This window comes from Etheostoma cragini, chromosome 17, assembly GCF_013103735.1.
Source record: "Etheostoma cragini isolate CJK2018 chromosome 17, CSU_Ecrag_1.0, whole genome shotgun sequence".
NCBI lineage: Eukaryota > Metazoa > Chordata > Actinopteri > Perciformes > Percidae > Etheostoma > Etheostoma cragini.
Window position 1 is genome coordinate 10,365,603 of NC_048423.1, and position 12,794 is coordinate 10,378,396.

Genomic DNA, 12,794 nt, shown 5'->3' on the forward strand with positions numbered 1-12,794 from the left:
GCGTGCCCTTTGCCCAAGCCAATGTCCTTTTCTTATGCACTTGCCCTTTTCAAAAGTGCACTGTATGCATTTCCCTCTGCTTGGTTGCCCTGTGCTCTTAACAACTGCAGTGGTCCCATGGGTGCTGTGTGAGCCAGTACTCTATCGTAGTCTAGCAAGGGTCACAGCAACCTTGTTTAGTTAAAAACAAGTAAGGAAATATTGTTGATGGTCCAAAATGTGTGACTTCCAAATTTAAAGCGGTAAAAACCTCCGCAATAATACAAATATGTGATGCTGTAGCAAAAGGAACACATTTTGGTATAAACGCTCTAGCGTCTGTCTAACATCAGGAAAACCCCCAAAGGCAACTCCTGCCCTTAAAACATCTGGGCAGCTACAGATCACACCCACACACGTGTCGGTGTGCTGTGTGCGTGTGTGTGTAATGTACCTGTTGTTGCTGCAGCCGGAGGTCTGCTAACTCTTTCTGGTCTTGACTGTGTAGTCGTTTGAGCTCCTCGCAGCTCTGTTTTAGGTGGTTGTGCTCTCGGACAAGTTGAGTGTCGTCCCTCCTGAGTGTCTCCATCTCCTCCTTCAGCTGGGTTTGTTCGCCTAAGATGCGGCTGTGCAGCATGCTGGGAGAGGAAACACACAGACACGCAGGAGGAGTTACATTGTACGTGCAAATATACATGCAACAAAAAGAAAGCTTTGATGTGTTTAGATAAACAAAAGCTTAAAACCTAGCAGGAGATTTCTGCAAGTTATATGCAACGTGTAAAGCTCAAAAAAATTATTTAATAAAATAATTTATGGACCGTTTTAAAGAGGGGGAAACTATCCGGAAGTTTACCTTTTTAGAAGTTAGAAAATATAATAAGTAGCTAAAACAGCTAATACCCTGTATGATCAGTCTCTATGCTCCAGAAATTTTGCCTCAGCTAATGAGTTGTTAGGCTGAATAATTCAATCACATAAATGCCTCCATTTCAAAGCTTTTAAAACCATGCTTGTTTTCTTGGAGTGCCAATTCTCTTTCAAAGTGAAAGCCAGCTGTAGCTCCAAGGGATGTTCTTTCAATTAGGTTAATTGCCACACCATGCCATTATTTGCAACAATTCCAGTAAAACAATGCAATAAAATCTAATTAGTTCTACGCTGAAAAGCAGCAGGTAGCAGAACGTTCATCCTACGCATACAACATGTGCACTTCAAAAATAAGTCCCAACATACATTCATCACTGCTTTCATATGAAAATCTAAGCAAACTAGGTACATTCATTGCATTTATACATAATACAGGCAACTACACCGCTCCCAAAAATAACACTTAAACAACACAGTGTAACTCCAAGTCAATCACACTCACTTTGTGAAATCCAAACTGTCCACTTAGGAAGCAACACTGAGTTAAAAACATGTTCACATGCTATTGTGCAAATGGAATAGACATCAGGTGGAAATTATAGGCAATTAGCAAGACACCCCCAGTAAAGGAGTGGTTCTGCAGGTGGTGACCACAGACCACTTCTCAGTTCCTATGCTTCCTGGCTGATGTTTCGGTCACTTTTGAATGCTGGCGGTGCTTTCACTCTAGTGGTAGCTTGAGACGGAGTCTACAACCCACACAAGTGGCTCAGGTAGTGCAGCTCATCCAGGATGGCACATCAATGCAAGCCTTGGCAAGAAGCTTTTGCCGTATCTGTCAGCGTCCAGAGCATGGAGGCGCAACCAGGAGACCGGCCAGTACATCAGGAGACGTAGAGGAGGCCGCAGGAGGGCAACAACCCAGCAGCAAGACCGCTACCTCCGCCTTTGTGCAAGGAGGAGCAGTAGGAGCACTGCCAGAGCCCTGCAAAATGACCTTGAGCAAGCCACACATGTGCATGTGTCTGCTCAAACGGTCAGAAACAGACTCCATGAGGGTGGTATGAGGGCCCGACGTCCACAGGTGGGGGTTGTGCTTACAGCCCAACACCATGCAGGACGTTTGACATTTGCCAGAGAACCCCAAGGTTGGCAAATTGGCCACTGGCGCCATGTGCTCTTCACAGATGAAAGCAGGTTCACACTGAGCTCATGTGACAGACGTGACAGTATCTGGAGACGCCCGTGGAGAACGTTCTGCTGCCTGCAACATCTTCTGGCATAACCGGCTGGGCGAAGGGTCAGTAATGGTGTGGGGTAGCATTTCTTTGGGGGGCCGCACAAAGACCATCCGCCACCTCATGAGGAGAATGCCCAGGCGTTGTAGGGAGGTCATACAGACACGTGGAGGTCACAAACACACTACTGAGCCTCATTTTGACTTGTTTTAAGGACATTACATCAAAGTTGGATCAGCCTGTAATGTGGTTTTTCACTTCCACTCCAAATCCAGACCTCCATGGGTTGATAAATTTGATTTCCATTGGTCATTTTTGTGTGATATTTGTTGTCTGCACATTCAACTATGTAAAGTAAAGAGTATTTATTGAGATGTTTCAATCATTCAGATCTAGGATGTGTTATTTTAGTGTTCCCTTTATTTTTTTGAGCAGTGTATTTAAAACTGAAGGACCATGACGATTAGCAGCAGAAATACTCACTGGTAGAAGTCAGCCTCTTTTACAGCCTCCTCGCACCTCTTGAGTGTTTTGGTGTGCTGGTTCTGGAGAGACTGCAGATCTGCCATGGCCCTCATGCACTGACTTTTGAGACGCTCATAGTCATGACTGGGTTTGGAATTTGGCCTTAAGGAGAAAAGCAGAAAGGATTCAACACTATCCAACAGCCTTGTACAATAATACGGCCGAATACAGCTCAGATTGGAGGATGTAAAAGATGGAGTGGGCGTTCCCCTTGCATTACAATTCATTAGATAGCAATGTAATGTTTGACTATGTGTAAATAACCTTTTTTTTAAGTAAGCACTGATGTAAGCAAAGCAGCCTTCATGTCATCTGTTGTACAAGAACCATCTGGTAAATAGAGCACATTAAACAAGCAGCCGGTGCCTTCTCTCTGCAAGTTAAGATTTAACATTATTGTAGACAGCAGAGAATGAATAGATGAAAACATGGCAGTCAGAAGTAAGGAGACTGACATCACAGTGTCTTCAACAATCTATAGAGAGTAAACATTACCAGTCATAAACTTTGCAGCTCTGACAGCAAGGAATCTTAGGTCAGAGTCAATAGTTGAATCTGATGCATTTCATTTAAGCAACAAAAAAGCATCAAGACAGATTCATAGACATCAGCTAAATAAAAGTTACCAGAAGGATAAAAAAAAAAAAAAACAGTAACAATAACTTGGCAGGCCCAGATTTGCACCTGCAGTCATCGAAGGTGGTCCCGGGCGATGCCAACGCCAGACGCTTACGGAGCTCATCCCTCTCCCGGGTCACCTGGCGGAGCTGGAACAAGATGGTATCCAGGTTGTCACCGGATGGCCGGTTGTCGTTAATGGCGGGGGGTGGGGAGGATGCTTCACCGTTAACGGGCGAACCTGTAACAGTGAGCACATTACCAGAGATAATCAAAAACACACTGGAAAAGCTGGCAATGTATATTATCATTCAGGAGGTGCATAATATATGTACATTAGCCCAGATGCCATTAGACACACCCAAAAAGGACACAGATACTTGTTAAGGTACAAAGAGTACCCTTGTAACCATCTTTAGTCTTAGGAAGCAACAGAGTAGAGTCCTGTCCAACACTCAGGGCAGCAACTGGCTGTTATATAATCTGCTAGGGGGGGGTTTTGTAACAATTTGCTGTAAATTTGCAAAAATAATTATGTTGGATTTACAAGACTACTCAATCTGTAATCACTGACAAAAAATAAAAGGTGGAAGACCGGTTGGATTTAGTGATTAACTGTATCTATGATACTTTCTGTGTGATTATAATGAAGGTATCCTTGTATCCTTGGATTACAGGGGCATCCAAGGTCTTTTTTTACACGAATAATAACTCCACACTGAAATACTTTATAAATACATGTAGAGTGGATGTTTTCAAGGAGACTTACTTGTCCTTTCCCTGTCCTTATGTGTCGACAAGATCGGTTCCATTCTACATGTAATGAGGGATATTGCTCACCTGATTGATTTTAACAAAATAATATAAAAAACGGCATTCTCTTTTATTGTGTCCTTGATAGTAGGCCTGAACAATATTAGGAAAATGTGCAATATTGATAACGTTAAATATCGTGATAACGATATTACTTTTTGTGATTAAATTCTTTAAAACATATTATTAGGAAGGGAGTACACTATTTAAATTAAACAAACAAATTTCTTGTTGAATATAAAACAGATGAAAGGAAATAATTTCCAACTGAATTGAACAAATTCAACATTGAATTGAATATAAAGGCCTTTTAAAGTATCGTTTTCTTTTGCAATGTTGCAGCCTTTTGCAATGTAAATCTAATAGAACTAGATGTTTCAATCCCTTTAGTAGAAAAAAATTGTCGAATATGTCTATTTCCATTATTAAGGAGTCATTTTCAAGGTTTTTTTCTTTATTTAAAAAAGAGCACCCATGGCAAGAAATCAACATTTGGCCCTTTTGGAAGTTTATGTTATACAGCGGAGTCATTATGGATCATTGTCAAAACAAGGGCTAGGCTAGCATGCTATCCTTAAGGAAATAGGAAGACATTGTGTGAGTGTCTTTTTCCTCAATATGGGATTTAAAGGAAAATATCTGAACTTTGTAACTCAGCAGAAGTACAAAAGTATGCTAATGGGATCGGAAAAAGGATTCCAGAAGTCATAACACAGCCATGCCGATTTTTCTTTTGCACGGTTTTTATGTGTTTACATGTCAAGTATCTTGTCTTGTTATACATACCAACACTACTGAGGGAGCTGCTGCTTTCTGAGTCAGACGGCATAGTGGAGAGAACGCTGTATGTGGAACCTGCCAAGAGACAAAAGGCCAAAATCTACATTTAGATACGAAGCACTGGTAAATTGATTTTCCAATTTACACACCAATCTGAATTAATTGCCAGTGCAATGTGGAAAGCAATGAATATTACAACGTCAGCTTCATATTCCCTACACAGGCATATGATAGATCCGGTGCAGGGTTTATACTTGGAATAATAACTTCAGCACTCCTCCTTTGCGGCTCTAAATTATCACTCCAGACCACAGTCGTCATTAAACCTCCTTTCCCTCACTGTGCACTCTGCCATGCTTTGATGCATAGTCCCTGTATGTTTCTGCTACACAGGCAGAATGTCACGGCTGCAATGGGATTTTCTCTTTTTATGTCAAGCACATAGAGAGGGAGAGAGAGGGAGAGAGAAAATGGTTCTCTATCTGAATAGCTGAACACACTGTTAAGCTGGGGGATATTTCACACAGGCTACTACAATCCATAGGAGAGGCTGTGCAGATCCCCATTATATTGCAGAGTTCCGGTTCCAAAGGGCAACATAAACATGGTTGACAACACAGAGCTTCTTTTATAAAGACACATATTAAACTTGGGATTTTCACCAAGTCATCGATTGTATTGTACACTAACATCTTAATTTCTTCCCATATTCTCTGCTCTTGAAACCAGCAAAGTTTAAAAAAGGTTTTTAGTAATAAAAAGTGAAAAGATAAGACACAAATGAGTTGCTGATGCATGCCGGAGTCTCTTTTAAACACAATGGATCACTGTAGAGCAGGGGTCTTCAACAGGGGGTCCGCGGAGGTACTGCATGGGGGTCGCAAACGTTTTGGTTGATTAGACTTTTTTTTAAATTCCCCCCCCCCCTCCCCCCTGCACTTTTTTCCACCAATTGAAATGTCTTTAAATACACATTAACATGAATTCAACACACTGTAGTAAACAGATAAATGGAGGCAGAAGATGTCTTTCAGTCATCAATGCACACATGGCACTATAGGACCAGTTTGATATAACACAATATATATAATTAGGGGGTCCCCGCTTCATCTCGCCATCAGTTTGGGGGTCCTTGGCCTGGAAAACGTTGAAGACCCCTGCTGTAGAGAACTGCAAATGGCTAACTAACCAGATTTCATTTAATCTAATAAAATAAAAACAGTAATAAATTTAGGACTGTAACTAACAATTATTTTAATTTATTGATTCGTCAGTGATTATTTACTTGTTGAAACCAACAGCCGTTCAATCTTAAAAATGTCAAGGCAACGTCTACAAATGTCTTGTTTTTGTCTGGCCCAAAATCCCCAAAAAGGTTTTTAATTAACGTAATAAAAACAGAAAATTGGAGAAGTTAGAACCAGAGAAGGATTTGCATTTTCCACTTAAAATATTACTAGAAAATAATGCCTCATCAAAATGGATGCTGATTAATTTTCGTTCTATGCAGCACTAATTAACCAATTATTTCAGCTCCACTAATAAATAATGACAATTTTAAAGCTGCATAGAAACAGCACAGTGACTCACAGGTAATACTAATTTAATGTGATAAATGCACACCAAACACATGGATAAAGCCTTCCTCTGTACAGGGTTTAAGAGAGCAGGGGAATGGTAGCTGGCTTTGTCAGCAGCAGGCCATAGATTGACGCCAACTGTTCTAGATCTCCATCTCTGTCCTTGCCTCCCCACTGGGTTTAGCTGCAACTCTGGCTCCAGCCCTCAATGTGTGACAAGGCCAAGCCTAATTAACTATGAGCTCTGTGCGACTGAGCCACTCCATCTTATGCCCCGCAGCCGGAGGAGAGGAGAGGAGAGGAGAGGGGGGCAATAGGGGAAGCCAGGGGAAGGCATGGAGCAGAGGAGGACAGATGAAAGCAGATAGCCTAACTAAGTCGCAAAAGAGATAAGGAGGGAGGGCGTTTGAGAGACAAAGAGGGAGAAAAAGAGAAAGAGGAGCAGGGCGGAAAGGCTTTTAATCTCTTCTGACATCCCCTGATGCTCAACACTTGTGCTCTGCAAAGGGCTCGGAGCACACAGCTTTGATTTTATATTGTTCCATCAGACATGATGAGAACCACTCCGGGGCTGCACACAGCATTAGTCCTCTGCAATCAACACAGCTATGCAAAAGGCTCGTGCTCATTTCCATGGCTGCTTTAAAAGGCAACAACTGAACCCAGTATCCGACTAACGAGGTCTCATAGTAAAAGGCGTGAGCTGCTGAGAGGTATTATGTCACCTCACCTGAAGGATTAAGTCTTTTTTTAAATTCTCTACAGAATCAGTAAAGCTCTTTGCCAGAAAAAAAAGATGTTACTTGAACATTTGTTTTTTTTTTGTGAGTTGGAAACCAAAACACTCAGATGAATTAAAAATCACTAATCTCTCTACCACTGAAACACTCGTCAATCAACAGACAGACTAAAACTCCCACGAACGGGGAAATTCTGGGACAGTCCTCAGTATCTCACTGTATGTGCAAAATTCACACATTTAGATCAGTGTCATGGGCTGATTAGTTAACCCTGCAATGAATGCATTATGGATTTGCATGTCAGATAGCTGGCGGTCGCTGGGTCATTGATAGCCAATACCACCAGCCACAGTCAGTGAGGCTGATCATTTGTAAACAGGTTCACTGCATCAATAAAGCAGGCATCCATTAGAGTAGCATAGATCGGATGATCTACAGTGGGAGAATTTGCTTGTCTCTACCAAAAAACATCCAGCCAGGACAGATCTGAGAAAATTTTAACAAACAAGTTTCATCAGGAGCCATATGTGTAGTTATGTGGAGCAAGCACCTAGTACTGCCTTCCATTAGGAGAGATGCACTCTGAGAAAAGGTGAGAGATATTTCAGTGGAGGACCTGAGGCACCACTAACAAAGGCCTGTGATCTAAATAGGTCAGGGGAGTACTCGCCCTACCTAAGGGGTTCCACTTCCCCCATGCTTCTCTCTTTCCCTTCCGCTTTCCTACCCAGTCAAGCAATGTGCTCAGCACCCGACAGTTGCTTAGGACAACCAGATTATGTTCCCCGGTACATAAAGCAAGATGACACACGTTGCCATGGTGAAACTGGATGAGAGGAAGAGTACATTTTGCAGCATGGTGAAAAGGCAGAGCATGAGAGTTAGGGAAAGCTGGTAGAGGAGATCCTTTTCAAAGAAACATGCAAAGTTTGCCTTCCACCGTCGGGGGAAGAGTAAATTATTCATCAGTCCCAGAAAATTCTCTTATCTGACAATGAGAGTGTCTCCCAAAACATAAAACACCATTGCGACTGGACGCTGCTGCTGCTGCTTCAAACTCCTTTTATAGCAAAATGCTGACAAGCCTTGAAACTATGGATTTGAAACAGCCCAGGTGTCTGTTCTGTTCCCCAAAACACGGCAGACACAATGTTCGGGGCTACGTGTTAAAAGAACAGTATTAGCATATCAATAATAATAATAATAATAATAATAATTACTAATAAGAAGAAGAAGAAGTAGTAGTGTTCTATTCTTTATTAACAGCTGCAAGCTCTTCTCACTGTCATTGAGCAGCTGTGATTTTTAAAAAAAAGTCACAGACCAAGAGGCAAACAGAGTCTAAATAGCCTTTGTGGGCTTTCTCCTTTTGTCCTCAGCTTCACTGCCATTAAACTACAGAAGCCCAAATAATAGCAACACTAATTAAACGGTTGAAAACTACCCAGTCATTTTACAGTGTACTTCAGTGAGGCTAAAGGATGCGTCAGCATTAAGACAGAGAGCAGAAAGTATCTATTTTACCCTGGCATCCAAGACCTCTAAACCCTGGCTGTGGTTCTGCTCACAGTATGGAGGATGCAGTTTCCCACCACTCTGTCTCAATACCCAGACTCTTAGAAAGAGTTAAGAGAAAGAGAAAGCACTTGTATTTAACTTGTATATTAAACTAAACATATATTTTGTATGTAAAATTATCATCTGAAAAACAACTATAGCTGTGAAATAAATAAAGTGTAGTAGTGACTGACCCTTTTCACAAAACTTTGTAAACTTTGAATAGTGGTTACTGCATCTGCAAATCTGCATAGACCAACACCAATTCCTGCCCTGTAATCTGGGACTTCCAGTAAGCCATGAAGTGGGCCAAACTTCTGGGGAGGCGATGACACCACAGGCCTAGATTCTGGGCCCTGCGCCAGTGAAGCCTTGCTGCCAGAATCAAGGATTGATCATCTGATTTAAGGAGTCTACACTAAGCATAAACATGAAGGCATTTAACATGATGACTCCATGAGGCAGGATTACTCCACCGCACGCACCTCGCCTGACTCACAGCTTCATGTTCATCGAGGCCTATGGTCAAACCCTCCAACCTTTTACACTCAAAAGGTCCAATTTTGTCCCGTGGCATGACTCAAAATAAGAGATGTTATACTGTTGGTTGAAATGACACATCCACATGCAGCACTGGTCATTTTGAATCTGTGTAAACACTCAGGGGCATGACGTGAGAAAACACGGAGTTGGGTAGAAGAAGACCTAAAAAGACCCTAGGTCTTCAGCCCAGCACACCTGTCACAGCTGCTGAGCAGCACCAAAGTCCAAAAAAGCCCCAGAGTGCAATCCAGGCTGGCCTATAATCAGCACTCCATAACGGCATCTCTCTGCAAAGACAGCACCACCTGCGGGTAAAACTTGAACAGCTCGCCTGTGTCAAGGGTTGGGTTATAAAACAAAAGGTGAAAGATGTCTAAAACATGTCCTCCAGATGCTCCGCTACTTAATGTTGCTAGTACAAATATGACCCAAAACAGTGCCAAAAAAGCCGGTCTATGTGGAATAAACCCACTGCTGGGATATGGGCAATCTTTGTGACATTCCTTTCATGTTTATTCACAAGTTTATTTATTCAAATTTTTTATTTATTTATTATTTATTCAAGTTTTTTGTATTGAAGCATTAGAAAAAGCCCTCTTGGCACTGATGGTTTCTTTATCTTTCTCACAAGTGACTCACCCAGATGCTCCAAAACAATCTAGCAGACAACCAATCATCGGGGCAGTCTGGTCTTAACACAAGCTATCTTGGCTTATTTATCATATCATTTAGCCCCTAAATGGTTACCCTGAATCTTTTCTTTGACCTTTGTCACGTGACATCTCGTTGTTTTTTTCTTATCTATAAAAACGTCAAGGTACTAAAATGCAACAATCGTCAGCCTCACTATCATCTGGTGATTACAAGTCAAATTTGACCTGTTGTCGGGTGCCAGATATTTGGAGGACAATTGACTGCCGACAGGACAGATAATAAGGTGGAGAACAGAGAGACAAGGAAACCAGAGAGGGGTAGAGAAAGCCAGGACACCATGATGGGAGGAGGGATAGACAGACAAGACAGCAAAACAAAGCAGAATACAGCAAAAAGGGTTGGTAGGTGTGTATGTGTGTGTGTGTAAGACCAGGAGAAAAGATGTTTATTTCCATGACTTCATAGCACTGGAAAACATTTAAATGCTGGCATTTCCTCTACCTTGTGGGATAATTAGAAAGTGGGGGAACATGTGTAAAATGGTAATGAAGTCATGCTCCACAGTACAGCCTCCTGGCTGTGGTCTGCATAGTCAAAGTGTAGATAAACCAGCCATGAGATATTAATGCTAAAACAAAAAAATGTATACAAACTTTACACTTAGAAGATGCTGTGTTAAGAGAACAGAATTACATTCAAACAACAACACAACAATAATGACCCAGTCAAACTAGAGGTCAAGCTGTCATTATCTCAGGCCTTGATTAGATGATTTATTGAGCAACATTACTGAGAACTAACCCTACACCATTAGCACTGCTAACTACAACTCAACTAAGGCCACAACTGATGATTTCATTATCTAGGTTATTTTTTTTAAATGTTTCTGACTGACTGTCTTAAACCCAAGGATGTTCAATTTACAAAAAAAACGCAGAGAAAATCAGAACTTTTTTCACATTTAAGAAGCTGAATCTTGTGACTATTTTGCATTTTTCTTAATAAGTAATTTGACTGTTGATCAACCGCTTCCATTTCCAGCTTTGTATATGGGGGCGCACTCTCGACCGGGTGAGCTACCCAGGCGCCCCCGGCTTACTTTAATAACAAGATAGCTTGGTTCATTTTCAACTGAGACACCGCGGTGTAATAAAACTCACAGCGACAACTCGTTTAATGTGTGATGTAGACATCAATCACACTGAAGCAGAAACATCGGTTCACAGCAGATGAATTGATGGCTTCCTCTAGTGAGAAGGGAATCAAGTCAGACTAGAAGTACAAAGAGTGGTGAGGGAAAAGAGAGTGGGGTGATGAGGTGAGTGACAGTGTGCTCGGTGAAGGACTGACAGACAGACAGACAGACAGACAGACAGAGAGAGAGAGAGAGGCCAGGTCCAGCCCATGGAAGAAATTTAAGAACAGCGGTCAGGACAAGAGCATCAGGGTCATAACTCATTCTGTCTATCCAATGTGGTTTATGGCGTGGGTCTGAAACCAGTAAACACACACAGTACACACACACACACACACACACACACACTCACACACAGCAAGCTGCTGACTGGGCACTTTGGGACTGCTCAACAAAAGGCCTGTTGTCTCCCTCTCTCTTGCTCCCTCTGTCTCTCTGCCCTGTCCTTCTGTTTAAGTGTGTGGAGAAATGAAACCACTCAGTGGGTGGGGGGGGGGGGGGGGGGGGGGGGGGGGGGGGGGGGGGAGAAATATTATGATTCAGACAACAGAGAGAGAATTTTTCTAAAAAGGGACGGACGGTGAGTCAGAGAAAAAGTCAAAGCACGGGAACAAGAAACCGAGACCATTAGAAAATAAAGCCAAGCAGACAGCAGAAGAAGAAGATGACATTGCATCCTGTCAGAGGGAATTGTGTGGCTCTCCTCTCAGAGCGACTTTAAATCACTGTCACAGGCCCTTGAATCTGAAAAGAGCAGGGGGGGGTGCATGTACATCTCTTCTACTACTCTATTCTTTTAGGTAGAATACTGTCCATGTAGTGCAAGGGGGTGAGCACACACACAATTGGTGGAAATGGCTTGATTGCAGCTGCTTGGATTTATGTAATGAATTCAATAGAGTTTGAGAACATCATCTCAGTCACAGTCAAAGCTCTGAGTTAGACAATGTCAGAGTTAGAGAATTTGACGCACACTGATGCACAAAACAGGCTAAATAATGAATGATTTGTTAGTACGGAGGTTGGCGTTTGCCAGGGAAACCCTAATAATTTACAGATCCTGAGATTTCAACAATTGAACATCTGTGTACTTTTCCTTTGGGGTGAGAATGTTTCTTTGAAATTTGGAGGATTTCATAAAGTGTGCATGTTTAGAGGCTCGGTTGGCAAAGGAGGTGCATCTGACAACAAGAGCAGGCAGACAGCTTTGGAAGAGGAGGAACTGAGAGCAGGTTGCTATCAGCAAGACTGATCACACATGCTCATATTCCCTCTTCTCACGCACCCTGCGTTGTTCATCACAGACACGCTGGGGCTCTGAAGAGTTCAGCCCTCTCAGCTGCATCTACCAGCCTCTTTGCCTGGAGCTACTCTGTGAGTGGCTTGTCAACGCTCTCTCACAAGTGTGGTTAAAACGCGGTAATCGCATCAGCTGAATCACTACACTGAAGATAATAAAACGCACATTAAAAATAACACAACACTTCAGTAAAAACAGAAGGAGCCCAGAGCGTGGCGGCTAATACAGAGGACTGTGGAGGCATGATAAAGGCGGTCTCGCAGAGAGAGTTTTCCACCACAGAGAGGAGAGCAGAGGGCCTAATCCTCTGTTGAATAACCACAGGCTGACTAGCCAGACTCACTTCTGGTACTCATTCTATCCTAGTACAGGGCTGGTCCCTTCTGGTGCTACAGTCTGTAA

The 12,794-nt window shown here is 42.4% G+C and overlaps 1 protein-coding gene across 8 annotated transcripts in view; it reads right to left on the minus strand.

Moving 5' to 3' along the window:
• dlg5a (discs, large homolog 5a (Drosophila)) overlaps positions 1–12,794 on the minus strand; it is a 35,275-nt gene that overhangs the window by 20,311 nt on the left and 2,170 nt on the right. For 6 of the 8 annotated variants that reach the window (XM_034898490.1, XM_034898491.1, XM_034898495.1 and 3 more), the window contains exons 2-5: positions 4,830–4,898; positions 3,297–3,471; positions 2,571–2,714; positions 434–617 (exon numbers count right to left, since the gene is read on the minus strand). In XM_034898490.1, coding sequence (XP_034754381.1) covers positions 434–617; positions 2,571–2,714; positions 3,297–3,471; positions 4,830–4,898 — 572 coding nt within the window. The remainder of the gene's footprint in view (positions 1–433; positions 618–2,570; positions 2,715–3,296; positions 3,472–4,829; positions 4,899–12,794) is intronic. The other 2 variants (XM_034898497.1, XM_034898493.1) reach the window with 1 other exon arrangement.